Source organism: Hydra vulgaris, chromosome 03 (assembly GCF_038396675.1).
Source record: "Hydra vulgaris chromosome 03, alternate assembly HydraT2T_AEP".
In the NCBI taxonomy this organism is placed as follows: domain Eukaryota; kingdom Metazoa; phylum Cnidaria; class Hydrozoa; order Anthoathecata; family Hydridae; genus Hydra; species Hydra vulgaris.
In genome coordinates this window covers 28,305,451-28,324,016 of record NC_088922.1, presented here as the reverse complement: position 1 = coordinate 28,324,016, position 18,566 = coordinate 28,305,451, and the positions used below count along the sequence as shown (strand labels likewise).

At 27.6% G+C, this 18,566-nt stretch overlaps 1 protein-coding gene across 2 annotated transcripts in view; it reads left to right on the top strand.

The window, feature by feature from the left end:
• Nucleotides 1-1,962: 1,962 nt before the first annotated feature.
• Nucleotides 1,963-18,566, top strand: part of LOC100205422 (caspase-7) — a 28,709-nt gene continuing 12,105 nt past the window's right edge. The window contains exons 1-3 of one of the 2 annotated variants that reach the window (XM_065792871.1): nucleotides 1,974-2,080; nucleotides 2,589-2,658; nucleotides 16,201-16,488. In XM_065792871.1, the coding sequence (XP_065648943.1) occupies nucleotides 16,245-16,488 (244 nt within the window). In that variant the 5' untranslated portion in view covers nucleotides 1,974-2,080; nucleotides 2,589-2,658; nucleotides 16,201-16,244. Of the gene's footprint in view, nucleotides 2,081-2,588; nucleotides 2,659-16,200; nucleotides 16,489-18,566 lie in introns of both variants that reach the window. The other variant, XM_065792872.1, reaches the window with a different exon arrangement.

Sequence of the window (18,566 nt, the reverse complement as noted above, 5' to 3'; positions counted from 1 at the left end):
AAATTTCATAAGTTCTAATTGAAAGTTTAATAAGGCACATTTAACCTTGTTGTCACATCAGAAACATAACTTTATATAAGAATGAAATGAAGCTTAACTTTATATTAGAATGAAAACTTAATTGAGCTAAAATTAGCTTTGACGTCACAACCGAAAGTAAAAGAAATTCCCTCAAGTACGTCACTAGTTTGGATTATTTTAAATGTTTAGAATATTCTAATGAATTCCAGTGTTTTTGTGAGAAACATTTTACGTGGATAAAAAAAACTTAACAGTGATGAATTGAAAAACAAAACTTTTTATTTACGTTCATCAATTTGTAATTTTTTCAAAATGTCTAACGGTTTTATTATACCCTTCCTAAATGCTTGCAAATCAGAAACAAACAATTTTATTTTTGTTAAAATATTTCTAAATTTATTTGATATACCTAATTGATTAAATTAAGCTATATATAGTAATATGTAAGCTTTTATTAAACTGTTAAACAATATAAATGTAATTTTATTATTTTGAATTTTGAATGATGAAAAATTCAAGATAATTTTTTTTAGTTGAATACATTAACTTTAATTTTTCACTGAAAATTCAAACAAAAAAATTATTTGATGGAAAAAGGTTTCACAATCTGGCAACCAATCATTAGCTATATATGAAAAGTTCATAAGCCAAACCACTAAACTCCACTTTTTGCAAATTTTTAAGCTTCGATAATTTCTAAATCGCCACTTAAGAACTCATTGAAAAATCATTTTTGTTATTCTATTTTTGTTATTAAATACCAAAATATTTTTTTACGCCTATTTTTAGTATTAAATATCAAAAATATTTTTTTAATTCATATTTTTGGTAATAAATACCAAAGATATGAATAAAAAAAATTTTATTCATATTTTTGAAAAAAGTAAATTTGAATTTTCAATGAGTTCATAAGTGCCGATTTAGAAATTATCGAAACTAAGAAATTTGCAAAAAATCGAGTTGAGTGGTTTGGCTTTTATATTTAAATCAAAAAGTTAAAATAACATTAGAAATACAAATTAAACAATGAAATGGGTTCTGACGTCAAAAATATATATTAAACGAATGTTGTTTAATTTGCGTCGAATTGAGAAAGTAGGAGAAAAAAAATTTCCCTGAGAAACGTTTTCAGGGAAATTTACCCCCCCCCCCCCCCACTCCTGCAAACGCTCCCCCTGACAAAGTTCTTTCTTTCAGACGTTAAAATTTTTTCCAGGGAGATTTTTTTTAAGGGAATATTTTTTATGGAGAGTTTTACAAGAAGATTATTAATGAGGGAATTTTTTTCTAAGGAGCTTTTTTCCTAGAACCATATCCATATATATATATATATATATATATATATATATATATATATATATATATATATATATATATATATATATATATATATATATATTAATTTTGCTAACTTAAGTAGCAAAATTAAAGTTTTACTACTTGCCTGATGATTGTGGTAACACATGAAACTTAGAGTTGCAATATTAAATTATATTATAAATATTAGCATTTAGCTAATTCCTGGTACTGCGGGTAACAGTAACATATAACATAAATAGTGCAATAGATAAACTAGAGTTATATATACTATAAAGCTCTAGTTAATCTATTGAGCACTCTTTTTAGTATACAACATTATACATGATAATATAAAGATATTTTCTTTATTCATATATATACACTTACGTATATATATATATATATATATATATATATATATATATATATATATATATATATATATATATATATATATATATATATATATATATATATGCTTGTGTTCTTATCTAAGAGTATTAAATTACACTGTTTTAATTCAATGCTCTTAGATAAGTATAAAAATTTGTTTATTTTATAAATAATTTCAGAGTCAATATTTTAGTGTGAAAATTGATAACTTTGTAAAACAAAAAAATTCTTTATGTCTTTACTAAATCCCAGCCAAGTATTATTAGTTTTATATGTTCGATCAATCAAACAGCGATAAAACTAAGTCTGTAGTAAGAAGGAACAAAATTTAAAAAAATCTAAATAAACAACAAGTTTCAGTAACACGGTAAGCATTAGTAGGCCGGGTGAATAAAAAAGAGTTATTGCTTTTACTTCGAGTTTTTGAAGTAATTGCTGAAATTACGTGAATTGCTTTTACTTCGAGTTTTTGAAGTAATTGCTGAAATTACGTAATTTGAAGTAATTGCTGAAATTACGTGAATTTTGAGCTATTGCTTTTTTTTATTCAGTCGGCTTAGTATCTAATTTAAATTTCTTTTAAAATAGAACAAGTTTAAAATTTGTTTTACGTTCTTTTTAACGTTGTTTTTTTTTATGTTCTTTTTTTACGTTCGTCTTTTTTGTGTTCTTCTTTTTTTACATTCTTTTTTTCGAAAAAAAATTGCCTTACTAATTATTATTAATAGACAAAACGAAGTTGTTTTTTATTGGCTGTTAATTGTTTATTTAATTTAATAAATAAGTTACAATGAGATCAGTTTCATAATGAACAAGATAAAGTTCAATGACTATTTTACTATTTTTAATGTAACATGATATTTATTTATTTAAAGGTTAAGTTATGTTATGTTAACATATCAATTTATTACAAATTCATATCATATAGTTGAGTTTAAGCTGCCAGTAAGTGTTGTTTATTTAATTTCAATTTTTTGTTGCTACACACGCGCGCGCACACACACAGTGCGAGATAGTTGGTCAAGTTATGTTCCGTTTAAATGTTAAATACCACGGTATTATAGGCTCAACAAATACGTAGATATAAAGCTACTTTTCTAATATAAAACAGGATTTAGTATTTAAAAAATTGTGAGCTTTAATATTGTGGAATTTTTCAAAAATCATTTTGGGTCTATTTCTATTTTCATTACTTACTTACATTTCATACTTTACTTACTTACTTACTTACATTACTTACTTACATACTTACTTACTTACATACTTACATACATACTTACTTACTTACATTTCATACTTTACTTACTTACATTACATTTCATACTTTAATGGTATCCCAGTGGGCCAGGGACCTAAAAATTTTTTTTTGAACGTTCAAAAGACGTTTACAAGAAGTTTAAAAAACGTCTTTTTTCTGTCCCGTGCCTTCTGGGTATGCATAAAGTTCCCAAAAAATAACTTTAATTATTTGTGCCAAAACTAACAAATTTTTTATATATTGAAAAAAAAAAACTTTTGTCTCTTTACATATCAAAGTCCTTCATGGTAAAAACACATTGGTTTCATCGAAACAAAATACTTCATGGCAAAACCATATTGGTCTCATCGAAACAAAATCTATCATGGAGAAGACATTTTGGCCAAAAAAAGAAAAAAACAAAGTCATAAAAAACATGTTTTTTTTAGTTCTTAATTAATTATTAAAATAAAAAGGAAAAACCCAGCCCCTGAAATGAAAAAGAATAAAGATCCTAGATACTGCGAAATTTAACTCATTTCAGATATTTAAAGATATATCTGAAATAAAAACTAGATATGAAAAATTGAAAAGTTTGTAAAAGTGAATGAAAGAGTTCTATGAAAACGTTATATAGATAGTATATCACCTTCACCACCTTTGACTCTCTGGCTGGTTTTATTGCATTTATCATGTTTTTTGAAGGTAGGGAAAAGTCGGGTAGCCCCGAACGGCGGGTAACTCCGAACACATGATGTACAGCTTAAACTAAAGAAGCTATGTGATTTTAAATACTATAAAAACATTATTTGAGTAAAAATATAGCATCATAATATGCCGAAGCGATTGGTTGGAAATGCAAGGTATTGTTTATAATCATATTTGATGCGCATATTAATGTACCCAATTTTTAAGGTGGTACTACCCTACAATTTTAATTTTCCAAAATAAGATCTTTTTCTTAAAATGATAAACAATTTTTGATAGTAGTTAAAAAACTTAATATAAAAAACACCATTTTTTTAATTATTTGTCACAAAAAAATGCTGAGTCAGCAAAAAAAAGCAAAAAACACGTAGTCACAAAACATAAATAACTTGAGTAATATTTGAGATAAAAGCTTAAAATTTTACAAACATGTAGCTAACTGGTTGGTGGAGGGCCCCTAGTAGAATTTTTTAAAAATACAGAGCCAAAGTAAAATGGCAGATAATAACCTGTAAAAATCATAAAAAATAGTCCGTGGGGTATGTAAAATTTTAAAATCTGGCCAAAATAAAAACAATTTTTTGATTATTTTACTACCAGCCCTTTCTACAATATCAATGAACAAACTGTAAAAATTTCAAAGAAAAAGAGTAAATAGCTTCTGAAATATCAATGTTCTGGTTTAAAAATATTTGAAAAAAATTATTCTGAGAAAAACAGCTTTAAAATAAAAAATATCATATACTAAAAAAAATCTCTAATTAATAAAACATCCATACTGACCAGAAAAATATGATTAATCACCTTTTACATTTTGTTCTGTAACAAAGTAATCTTTTTACAAAACCAATGAAAAAATTGTGATAATAGGGCAAACACATAAACAGTCATGGTTTCTAAGGCAGTTGCTAGGGGTTCAAAAATAACTTCGTTGCCTTTAAATACAAATTTCAGGACTTTCTGTTATTTATTTGAAGGAAATTAAAGTGATTCTTGTGATTTATGATGTTCAAGCTGTTAGAATTTAAAGAAAATTTTTTCTTCTTTTTTGCTGATTTTAACAGGATAGTACCACCTTAAGTAAACCAATCACTTTTTATTGATTAAAGATACATTTATTTAAATGTTTACAATATTTAAAAAAAATTTGATTTATACTTTAATTCACTGGTTTTAAAACTATTATTTGAGAACGAGGTATGATCGGGTGGTATTGGACACATGTTTGGAGGGTGGTTCCGGGCAACTTAATCCGTTTATATTTTAAAATTGAGCAACTTTTTTTATATAAATACTAATACATTTAATATAATACACAAACCTATAATAGTAATTCATTTAATTTCAATAAAAAGACCTTAGATTTAAAAAAAGTGTTTTTAAAGTGATTATTTTCATTAGTAAAAAGATAGGGGAGACCGGGGCTAGTTGGCCGCAGAGGTAAGTTGACGAACTGCGTTTATCTTTAGAGCCTTTCATCAGAAAGTGACAAAAATTACTCAGAAACTTCCTCATTGACCATTTCATCATTCACTGTAGTATTGTCAGGATTCGCGCATGCGCATGGGAGATATTGAGATTTATGCGTTTTTTGGACAAAAACGTAACTTTTAGAACATTGCTTGCTTTTTACTTTACAAAGAAAATATTTAGTCGTATGAAAAAAAAATTTTTGTAAAAGTTCCAGTCACAATTGGTTTACTATATCCAGTCAGACTTTTTTTTCAAAGCTGCCGTTTTCCAGTATCTATAGACTGTTTATTAAAAAAAAGCTTTCGGGGTAAGTTGACAAATTTTTCACGGGGTAAGTTGGCTCATAGCATTTACTATGGAAAAAAATATTTATTTTTATAAAATTATTTTTTTTTATTTTTTTTATTTTTAACAATATTGAAAATATTTATTCTTACAAAAAAATTTAAAAAAAATTTTGTTTAGTTTTTTTTTCCACAGATAAAAGGTGGGTTACTGTTTGGCTTTTATACGGACTAATATTTGGTACCAGCTAAAAGTAATATTAAATTTTGGGATAAAATTGTTGCAAAAATTAATTTTAAAAAAATTTCTATTAATTTTGCACTTAATAGTGCATTAATAATCATTTTTATAGTTTGCGCCAACTTACCCCGTGGTGGGGTAAGTTGGCGCAAATTTTTTTTTTTTTTTGAGGGTCCGGAAAGGCCCCAAAAATTTTTTTTTATAAATGAATACAAATTTTATAAGATACCCTAATCTATACTCTTTAAGACTACACTTTAATATTTTCAAAAAAATGTACTGTTAGGGCTACAGAGCTCATAGAGTAAAAACCGAGCCAACTAGCCCCGGTCTCCCCTAATGTTTATATTTCTAGATAATGACATTTTCATTCCCATTTTTTATATATCAGAGGCAATTTATAGAAGCGATTTGTGTCGGACTAATAAAAAAGAGGCAAAACCATGGTTAAACTATGTGTCCGGAGCTACCCTCCAATTTGAAACATGCCTTTTTTCTAACATTTTTTCTTTTATATTTTGTATATTATTAAGGTACGCAATAATTATTTTTTTGTTTGTTTCTAACTCGATAGATAAATGTTAATACTTTTAAAAAAGTCTTTTGACTTTTTTTCTTGTGTTAGTACATGTGCACAATTTATTTTTTCCTCAAGGCTACCCGACTTTCCTCTATGTTTACGATGTTTGTTTTTTTTTATAAATACGAATGACGTCATACCAAAATAGATACAGGAAGTCATTTTTTTCTTATTCAACTTATTCATAAAAAAAAAATTTTTTGTTAAATTAAATAATTAGCAAAACAAGAGTATGCAAAAAATACAAATAACGTTATACCAAAACAGACACAAGTTGCATTATTGTCTTATTTTAACTTATTCCTAAAAAAAATTTTCAAAGCAAATCCACGAAATTAAGCTTTTCACAAGGAATACAAAATTAAATAGTTTTGAAACAAAAATAAAATTACTTATTAAAAAACATTAGCACCTTTGTTGTAATGATGTAAATGTTTCTTTGCATGATGATGTAAATGTTTCTTTGCATGATGATGTAAATGTTTCTAAATAAGTAATTATTACTCTCATCATTTTTTCGTAATCATGGATTATTTCTTTACATTGCCATCTTGACAATAAAGAAATAGTTTTTAACTTGAAGAAAATAAAAGTCTGAATAATTGGTGTAATTTCAAGTTAAAACGTTTTAATTAAAACGTACAAAAAACGAATGACGCAAATATAAACGTTTGAGACCTTTTTAATGCTGTACACCAAAGTAGTTATTATCTCTAATTACTTTCATCAAAGTAGTTACTATCTCTAATTACTTTCATTAAAGTAGTTATTATCTCTAATTACTTTTTAAAAAATTTCAAAATTCTTTTCTATTACTCTCCTGTTTTATAATGGCATAACTGTTGAGGTGTTGTGATGTCTACTACTTTAATTACTAAGTCTAATGCAATGAAGAACTTGGTGTTTCTGTTTGTTATCTGACAAGGATATGGTATTGGAAGTGAAAAGTATGCTGAGATAACCTCTCCTTCCCTTCCTCCTCACAAACACACAAAAAAGAATCAAGCCAAACTTTGATAAGCTTTTATTATGCAAAATTTTATCATTATACAAGCAGATTGTCTGTAACACTTAGTGATCGACTGAAATTATGTTTCGGTATCGGTTTCGGCCAAAATTTTAATATGCACGATACCAAAATTTCGGTTTCGGTACTTTTCATAAATTCGGTATGAAGCAAAATTTCGTTTAAAAAACATACCAAAAAACGAAAATTTTGAATGATTTTAAATTAAGAAAAATAAATATTTTAGGCGATTTCCACAAAATACTTTACCATTTCTAAACAAAATTTTAAGCCCATTGTTCACAAATTACTTAACTTTTTAGTTAGTAAACAACACGTATCCATTTAAAAATTTTTTAAATATAAAATATTTATATTGTAAACAACTATTATATTGGATATATCATAATTTGAAATCAAACTTTCCTGGGTGATTAATTCTGGGGAATTTTATCAGAGGATTTTTTTAGTGTTACTACAACAAATCTGGCTTTAATAGAAAATAAAAAATGATAAAGTTTCGTAGTTGTTATACTTCAGTTATTTATATAGATTTTTCTATGAGTAATTTTATTTTTGTTATTATTTATTTATGACTGTTAATTTATTTTTTATAAAAAATGGAAAGAAGTCGTCAAAAAAAAAATTAATAAATCTTAAAAAAAACAAGTCTGAACCAGGGCCGACGAGACGGGTTTCAAAGTGGAAGGGCACAGTGGTCAATTTTTTAAAAAAGTCCTCTATATCTAGCATTTGCTTTTTAGATAACTCTCTCTAATAAAATTAATTTTGTTTCAGAAAAATGTTTGCTGAAATATTGGTTTCGGTATTGAACTAGTATATCCGAAATTTTGGTTTATTTGGTTTAGGCGTATTTTCTGTTTCAGTCGATCACTATTTACCAAACGCTTTAGAAAATTTCGGTTATTTTCTTAACGGCTATGAGGCAAATGAAGTTTAAGTAACATTGAGTGGACTTTCAAAATTACGATTAAAAATACACTAATTTAACGGTTTACGCTAACTTACTCGTAACTAGTAGTCTATTAGTTTTGAGTTTATTAGTTGAGTAATAAAATAATTTAGCGAACTTGTAATCGTTGTTAAGTCCTTCTTTTTTACTTAAACTTTATTTGAACAAAAAGTATTTAAAAAAATTCATAACGAAAAACAGATTTATATAAAAATTACTTTATATAAAAATTACTTTATATAAAAATTACTTTATATAGACCTGCTTAAAAATTTCTCTATTTGAATATGTAAATAGTTTTAAATATGCGAGAGTAGTCCTTTGTGATAATAAATATATTAATATTTACTTATTCAAATAAAATAAAAAATTATTTTTTATTTTTTATCAACCATAACAAACCATAACAAACTTCTTTTCTCTGTTGCTTTTTTTTAACTTTCTTGTTCTTCTTTCTGCTTTTTTTTTGTTTTAACTGTTCTTTGAAGGGTGTACTTGTAACTGTTTTTTGAAGGGTGTACTTGTAACAGTTCTTTAAAGGGTGTACTTGTAACAGTTCTTTAAAGGGTGTACTTGTAACTGTTCTTTGAAGGGTGTACTTGTAATGCTTGAGCTCATTTTTATGATTTTTCGTTTTTTTTACGCTCATTTGCTTTAGGCAATGGTTTGAAATCAAAATAATTAACCAACTTCTTTGGTGCATCTGACTTAGCATTTGTTATAAGTTCTTCTGGATGGTTTATATGATGGTTTTCTACTACTTGCGTTTGAGGAATAACATTATTGTTCTCAGTTTGATCGCAAACAAAATTATGGTCAGTAGTTTTTGCAGCAGCAAAATCATGTTCGCTAAACACAAGTGGATTATAAGGCTCGATCCCACATTCTTTAAACCTATTAACGGCATTTCTAACTGTAGCTGCTTTAAAGTAAGCGGTGCTCAAAAGATCACCAATATTTTGTCTATGATAGGTTGTCCTGGATGAGTGATCATAAAGTTGTCACATGCTTGACTATAGTAGATCTTTAATGGGTCAAAAAATAACAAATCAAGGGGCTGGAGACAATGTGATGTGTGGGCTGAAACCCAACCATAATGATTGTTTTCTCTCTGCAATATAATATAGCCTCCAAAGTTATGCGAGTTTTGTGATTGTCAATAATCAATAGAGCAGGAGATTCTTAGCTTGGTTTCACGTGTAGGTAAAAGTGCTTCAAAAAATATAAAAAGGTTCCCTCGTTGCTCCAGCCGTTATTACTACAGTGGCCTATAGTTTATGGTAGGGCTCTTTCTACAAGTTTAGGAAACATTCGTTTTCTTGCAAAAATTTGAAAGGGTGGGAGGTAAAAACTAGTAACGCTAATGCAACAAATTGTTGTTACATTTTTTCCAGTCTCTGTTGAAACAATTTTAGAAACTCTTCTAGATCTGTAGGACTGAGAACCATGGGTAGCTAATTAGGCACAGTAGACAGGTCTGACTCATCTGCATTGTAGATTGAAGAAGCAGGAAATTGGGGAAACCGTTGCTCCTTTAAAATGTTGAAAAACTTGTCTACACTTGATTTATTGAAACCCATTGCTCTGGCGATTGATGTTGCTTCTGGTTTGCGTTTACTAAATTGATGTTTCATTGTAAAATTAGCCAACCAATTTTCTCCTGTCATTTTTTTATCCTTGTTGAACGGAGGCGATATACTATATTCCTCAGCAAAGTCAAAAATAGTCTTCTGCACTGTTTCTTTTTAAATCCAAAAAACATTTTGTTCATTGCTGTAATGTAGGATTTTAAATCTTTTTGCTGTGCAACATTAAAGACTTTTCTAAATTATCCTCCAAGAACTGGCATCTCCTTTGAAGCACCCATGCAGCTCATACGTCCTTCTCTAACATTTTCTTGAGCAAAGGCTATAGCTTTTTACTCCATTTACCTCTTGAGGATTTCTTTCGATAGTGTCCAACCATATCTGAAATATTACAATTTTTATAATGAATATAACCATATTTATTATAACAACAATATTTATAATTATAAATATTGTTATTATAATAAATATGGTTATATCATTATTAAACTATTATGACTGAGTTTTGATTAACTAAACAATTAAAACTTTAAACCAAATAAATAAAACATTTATTTTAAATAAATTTTTTAGCTTATTTGTAAATTGTTTATAGTTAATTTTGTATTTAAGAAACTCGAATTCTATTCTCTTATCCTATTTATTCACGACTGAACTCTTACAAATAAAATTTTCGTAATTATCTTTAATTGAATGCTACCGAGTCTTCTTCAGATAAAACTACTTTACAGAATTAATTTTACATGGATTGCGACAGCATTTTTAGGTGCTTGAGAACTTTCAGACATAGAACAAATATTAACCTTGGATATGTTTATGTAATTTATAAATTTCTTTTCTCTTTATGTTTATATAAATATGTATTTATAGAACAATATTAAATATATATTTTGCTCTAAAATATATTTATATAAACGTGAAAAGGAATAAAGTTTATAAATAGCATTTTATTATATTTTATATATACTGAGTATATATAAAATATAATAATATATATATATATTTATATATATATATATTATTATACTTTATGTATATCATATGCGGTAGTGGTGTAGTGGTAGAGCGCTCGCTTCATAAGCGAGAGGTTCCGAGTTCGATCCCCACCACGTCCCTGGTAGTACCGCGCTCAACTTATTTCTCCGCGCAGCGGCCTTGTTCGTCAAGGTTCGTGTTTCGGAGTTATAGAGTTGAGAGAGGGTTATAACCACAATTAAGTAGCCTCCTCATCTGTAGTGGCCTTCTAGGCCTTGGGGAGGTGAAATAACAAAATATATATATATATATATATATATATATATATATATATATATATATTTATATATATAGTATGTATACTATAAATATAAGTATATAAAAAAAATATAACATCATTATTTCAAACCGTTATAATAAAATTATTTTTTATATTAATTTTATATATTATATTTTTATAAGTTGTAATATATAATAATATGATTTTTTTAAGTATATAATAATAAATTACTTTAATGTTTATTAAAAATTTATACTATATATATTAATATTTTTAATAACATAATATGAATGATTATTTTTTTAAATATATATTAATAAATTGCTTTTTCAGTTAGAAACTTATAAATTAGCTTTTTGTATAATAACTATATTAATTTTAATTAAAAAAGATTATTTTTTGATATGTCTTCAAAACAAAATCTCTTCGTAGATTCCCCATTTAGCGTAATACGACTTTTAGAGAAATCTGCAATAAAAATAAATACCAGATTCAAAATTTGTATTATAAGAATTGTTTGTGAGAATATTTTTAATAACGGAAGTGGTTTTTTTGCGTGATTGACAGTATCAAATGCCTTAGACAAATCAATAAACACTCCTAGTGTTAAACAAGAGTCTTTAAAAGAGTCAGTTATATTGCGCGTTAGTTGAAGAATGGCATGCTCGGTTAAATTATTTTTTTTGAAACCAAATTGGTTTTCGTATAGAATTTTATTTTCAACAAGATATGAGTAGATTCGGTTGTACATTATTCTTTCTAAAAATTTTGAAAAAACTGGAAGAACTGAAATAGGGAGATAATTTGTTATATCTGTACGATCCCCTGTCTTAAAGATTGGAGTTACTTTTGCTATTTTTAGTTTATCTGGAAAAGACCCTTGTGCAATGGATGCTCTGAAGATTTTATAAAGAATATCTTTTATAACATCGTAGGAATCAATCACAATATTTGTGTTAATATCATCATACCCAGTAGCTTTATTACGTTTTAATGACTTAAAAGCAACCTCAAATTCATTAAAAGTTAACTTGGTAAAATTTAGATTAGAGCTTATTGATGTTTCGAATTCATCAACAGATTTATCTTTAATGAATGAAATACTGTCGCTTAATTTTGTACCGATAGTGGTGAAAAGCTTATTAAATTCAAATGCAATATCATTTGAGTCATTTATTAATTTTTTATCAATTTGTATAAAATTTGGGAGTAAATTTTTATTTGGTTTAAGTTTTCCAGACACCTCCTTCATGATTTGCCAGACGCGTTTTGAGTTGTGCTTATATTTATTAAGCAAGTTTGAATAATAGTTTTTTTTTGCATTTTTGCGAAGCTTTTCAAATAAGTTTGTATAAGTTTTATAATTTTGTTTATGCTTTTCAGATTTTGATTTTAGGTATTTTATGTAAAGCTTCTGCTTAATTTTTTAAGATTTTCTGAGACCTTTAGTAATCCAAGGAGATGATATCTACAAGTGATAATTGTTCTCTGAAAGAATTTAAATTATTATTATTGATAAGCCGTTTTTTTATAAAAACTTTTCCCGGCTTTTCTTTTTTTAAATTAACACATATAGAAAAAAAAAACCGGAAAGTGATCGGAAACATCGGTTTTTATAATTCCTTTTTTTAGCGACTTATTAAAAAAATCGGTTGTTAAAATGTTATCAATTAATGATGATGAATGACTTGTGATTCTAGTCGGGCGATTAATTAAAGGTATTGTTCCAGTTTCAAATAAACCATTAAAAAATTTTCTCGAACTTTGATTTTCATAATAATCAAAGGAGTTTATGTTGAAATCCCCGATCTTTGAAATCCCCGATCTTATGTTGAAATCCCCGACTTTTCAATCTCTATGCACAATAGAGAAGACTGCAAGTCATTTTTTTCTCTAAAAAAGGAGAGAACTTTTAAAAAACCTGAGGTGCAAAGATGGCATACAGCAAGTATATGATACTGATGCGTGAAGACATTCGATTGTAAACAAAGTAATTTTTATTAATAATGTTTTATGAGCAATTTATCAATATATTTACTTTGTTTATAAAATTGTCATTCTTATTAATTACTTATTTAAAAAGTTTACAAATTACTTGAAGCATAAACAAAAACTTAAAAAAATAAAAATAAAAAAATAACGCAAAAAATATTTTAGTTATTTTCCAAACAATGAAAAATTTCATCTAATATTACATTTTTTGTGTGATATAGTACTATATAGGTATAACAAATTACAACCTAACTAAACTTTCAAGATAGAACACTGAAAACTTAAAATTTCTATCAATTTATCACTCAAAGATAATCTCAAATTTGTAATGAAAAAAGTCTAGAGCACTAAAGCATCTTTCTGTAACAATTGTTGATGATGATAAAAACTTTATAATACAGAGCAATTTTTTGAGCATTTTTGGAAGGTCATTTGATCCTTCAAATTCAGCCACTTCTTTTTTAATGCAATAAAAAACATTTAAGTAATCTTCGTTTTAAATCCAATTAAATTGTAGTTTTGAGCAAGAAATGGTGAAGTTCTGTATTATTCTTTTTTCGTAAAGACTCTTTAGTTCCAACATTGGAAGCTTTACATTCAACTGTTGATGTTTTAGGATCTTTAAGATCATAAGAAAGACGTAAATACATATCTCCTGCTATAATTTCTTATAATTTATAACTTGTTATAAGTTATAAACTAACAAAAAAAAATGTCTGATATTTTGGGTAGTCTAAACTATAACCTTTTTTTGGAAAATATGGTAAAACAAATCCAAGAAATAATCAAAATTTAAACTAAAAGTTATAATACTTTAATTTTAGGGTTCAAATTTGAAAATCGGACAACTTTTATACAAATTTTTATAAAATATTAATTTTCTGTTGATTTAATTTGGAAAAAAAAATTACTTGATTTTACTTAAGTAATAAGAATTTACTTTAGTACTTGATTTGTTTAAACAATTACTTAAGTACTTAAGTTACTTGAAACAGCCCTACTAATGTGGTTTATGAAGAATTGTTTTATGCGTTGCGGAATAAAATAATTACCCAGCAGCAGCTCTTGTTTAATGACAGATTGTATTTAATACCTTAATACCATAAGTTACTGGAAGAGAAAAGATGAAGTTTACAAAGCAAGATAACGATAAACAGACAATTTAAAAGATTGTAAATTATATGAATCAGGAACACTAGACAAGTAAGAACTTTTGGAGCACTTTTTTTTTTTAATTTTATTTTGGTGCCTCAAGAAGTCTTTACTTATCACAGAGCACTGGGGATAAGCATTTAATTGGAAGTTCACGCCTCCTTTCTAACCGATGTCGCATAACTTGTCCAGAGGTAGGTTTTGAACCATGGATCCTTTGTTTCTGAGGCAAGTGCTCTACCACTGCGCCACGGCTGCTCATAATAACTTAGGAAAAGAATATACAGTATAACAGTAAAAATATATGACTTAATTGAATGAAGAGTAATAAGAGAATGAATTATAGTAGATGGCATAAAAAAAATTTGCTCTTCAATACAGCGCCTACTATAGTATTTATAGAAAAGAGAAAGAGAAGCAACATTAGAATGATGTGACAATGATTGAAGTATTGTGACAAGCTTGATAAAGAGATGCAACCGTTTTACAATGGATTTGATGTATGATTTCCAAGAAAGATTGGAAGTTAACGTTAATCTGAGAAGACGAAGAGAAGATGGCTCATCAAGTACATTACCATATATAAATATAGGAACATCTAGATTGTTGCAATAATGATTAGCTGAAAAAAATTGAGTTATATTTGAGTTAAAGTTCACTAGCCACTGAGAGCCCGGTGCTGTAGCAGAAGTGAGATCCTTTTCAAACTCAAATGCCCTCTCCAAGCAATCAGAGAGTGTTGGCTTCTTATCAAGACAAGAATAAATGTCAGTATTATTAGCAAACCTTTTTTAAAATTTATGGGAGATTGTTAATGTAAATTAAAAGTAGGGCTAAGAATAGAACCTTGAGGAACCCCTAATGCTACTTAAAATAAAGAAAAGTGTTGTCCATCAAGGACAATTTTTATACTACGATTGGTAAGGAAGGATTCAATAATTTTAAAGATGTTACCTGATACACCGTAAGAACAAAGCTTATAGAGAAGACCAGCATGCCAAACTTTATCAAAGGCTAAAGAAATGTTGAAAGTAATAGCCTTAACCGCTCCAAATCTATCTAACACACAATAAAACCTATCAGTTATTACCGTTAACAAATCCACAATAGAACGAGAAGATCGAAATCCATATTAATAATCAGAAAGTAAGTTATTAGATTCAAGATGAGGGATTAAGTGTTCCTCATTTATAGACTCAAAAACTTTGCTTATGATAGGAAGAAGACTGGGGCGGTAGTTAGACGAGTCAGAAAAATAGGTATAACAGATGCTGCTTTCCACCAGACTGAAAAACAAGACTCTGATAAGCACTTGTTAAATAGTTTTGAAAGTATAAACAACAACTCTGGAGAACACTTCTGCAAGACTATAACAGGTATGTTGTCCGGACTACAAGTATAAGTGTTTAAGCAGGAAATCACTTTAAATACAGAAGATGGAGTGATACGAATATAAAGCAATGGATCAATCTGTTTGTTGACTATATCAGGTAGGATGTGATTAGTCGAATCAAGAGATGAGATTGATAAAAAGTTCTTAGCAAACAATTTAGCTTTGTCTTTAGGCGAGGTAACAAAGCCTGAGTAATGCAAGAGAGGAGGAATAACAGAATTGCCTTTTATTTTTAACTAATTTTCTTATCATTTTACAAAATACTAATTGAGTTTTTTGAAACCCAACTGCATAAAACAAGAAAGCCAATAAATTAAAAATACAAAAATTTCATAGAAAAGCATGCGTTTTTCAGCTCATTTAACGGGGGAACTTTAAACTTTTATATAGGGTTAATGTTTTTAATGGAATTAAAAGTAAAAGCGCTCTCTAATATACAGAAATGTATGTATGTATGTATGTATGTATGTATGTATGTATGTGTGTGTGTATGTATGTATGTATGTATGTATTTGTGTATGTATGTGTGTGTATGTGTGTATGTTCGTATGTATGTAATTTTTTAAATAAAGCCAACAATAAACTTATTTATTTTTATTATACCTAGAAATCTTCAGAAATTACGTCTTTTCTAAGTCACAAAATGGTATTATGGAATCTATAAGATTTCCATATTATTCTGGCCGATCTGGTGACGAATTAACATATCGTGTAAATAAAGGCTTATTGGTAGTTTTCGACTTTTTTAACAACAATGTTTCACAAGACAATGATTATTTTGAACTCATCAAATACTTTAAAGAATTAAATTTTGGTACAGAGTCTTACAATGTTTCATGCAGAGAAAATTTCATTACTAAATGTAGTGAGTTAGCTTCATGCAACAAAATTCAAGGTAGGTACATCATAAGCAGTTTCAAGGTTGAAGTTAGCATAAATTTTCTTTCTAAAATGTAAAGTTATATCTTTTTTTTAATGATACAAATTTATATCTTTATCATGCTTTGGGCTAGGTGAGCTGGTAGTTATCAGTACTTACTCCACTCCCCCTCCTTTTCAGATTATTTTTATTAAAATCTAGTATAATTTCTCAAAAAGTTGTTGATGAAATTCGCTCGTCACTTATTCTTAACCTAAAACAAATATACGTTTGCTAAGTCCTCATTGTATTACTATATATATAACATCATTTTTTATTATCTATTAACTTTATAGGTTTCAAATACTTTCTTAAAACTATTTGTTACTAATACATTTTGTTTGTTAAATTTGCCTTAAATCTTTATTAGTAAATTGTTTTCTTTATTATTAGTAGGGGAAGTTGGTGTACTTTGGGCCAACCCACCTAATTTGAAAACTATAAATTTTTAAGTAACGCTTCTCAGTCAGGTGATTATTTATAAAAAAAATTTATGTTTTAATCCTATTTTAGTTCTCAAGGGGGCGTTGCTATGGCAAGTTATAATCCGAAAACGCTTTTGATTGTTTAAAGTAAATTTTTGCCGCTGGTATCTTGAATTGTATGAGAAAATGCTTTTCTAAAAGTTCTTGTATATTATATTGTATGTTACTTAAGTGCTAAATGTTCAATAAGTTTCCTCTTAATTCGAGTTTGTTAATAGGTGAGATTTTTTATAAATTATTATTTTATAATTCTGTTATTTATTTAAGTGTTGCAATTAAGTAACACTAGATGATTTTGTTTAAAAAACAATCTAAAATTACATAAATGTTTAATCAAATCTATAAGTCTAATTTGCAGAAAGCAGCCTTAGATACCATAGCTAATGGCCCTATTTGCAATAGCTAGTGGCCCTAGGTATAATAAAAAAAGTTTTTTGTATCTAGCCCTTGCGTCGCTGGGGTTGGTGTCACCAAATGCGGTAAATTCTTTATTTGCGTCACCCCTCTCGACTTTTACAAACCATTTTAGACCTTTTTGGAGTGTTCCTTTACTATAGACCATATGTAATCGCTTATAAAATGTTTGTAAAAAAATCAGAAAGTTAATAAGGACATAAGAAAAAAAAAAATTTAATTAAATAATTTACAAACTTTTTTCCTGGTTGACCCTCAAGTTGAGTACACTAAATACAAATTCTTGTAGAAATTAAACATCAAAAGTAGGTTATGATAAACAAACTCAAGATTTTTGTGAAAGACATCTGAAAAACAATCTTTTGTAGAAGACATACAAAATACAATCTTATGATCTTGAATAGAAGACGAAAGATTTTTGTGTGAAATCAAGAAATAATTATTAATAGATTTATCAATAAAGAATATCGAAAAGTCAAAACCTGAAAACTATTGGTTAGGACAAACGCAAAAATAAATTAACACTAGCATGAGCAGTTCTGTCAAATTTGCATTTTTTTTCATTTTGGTGAAACCACTTATGTGTCAGGTTGTGATGGTGTCATCCAGTGCAGTCCGCACCCCTCTAGAAACACCACTGGTATCAGGGCCACTAATTTTTAAACCCTTCTACATGGCGGACTTTTTACTTAAATTATAGTGATTATATCTATATTAATACGAAGTAATTAGTAAAGAGATAAGATCACAAAGAGATGTGATCATATCTCACACAAATGTAAAAAGTTTGTTATAAAATCTTGATATCACAGATGTGATCATATGATGATGAAATATATGATCTGTTTCACAAGTTTTAGACAACTCTGGGGTCTTGAACTTGGGTATTAAAAAAATCCAGCCCTTGGTACACTTTCTAGGAACTTTTCCTATATACTTTTTTTGCTTTCTAAAGAAGTTATCATACGACACGCTGCTTAAATTATTATTAAAGATGCTACTACTTGTTATATCTAAAAACATATGGATATAGAAAACATACGGATATAGAAAACATACGGATATAGAAAACATACGGATATAGAAAACATACGGATATAGAAAACATACGGATATAGAAAACATACGGATATAGAAAACATACGGATATAGAAA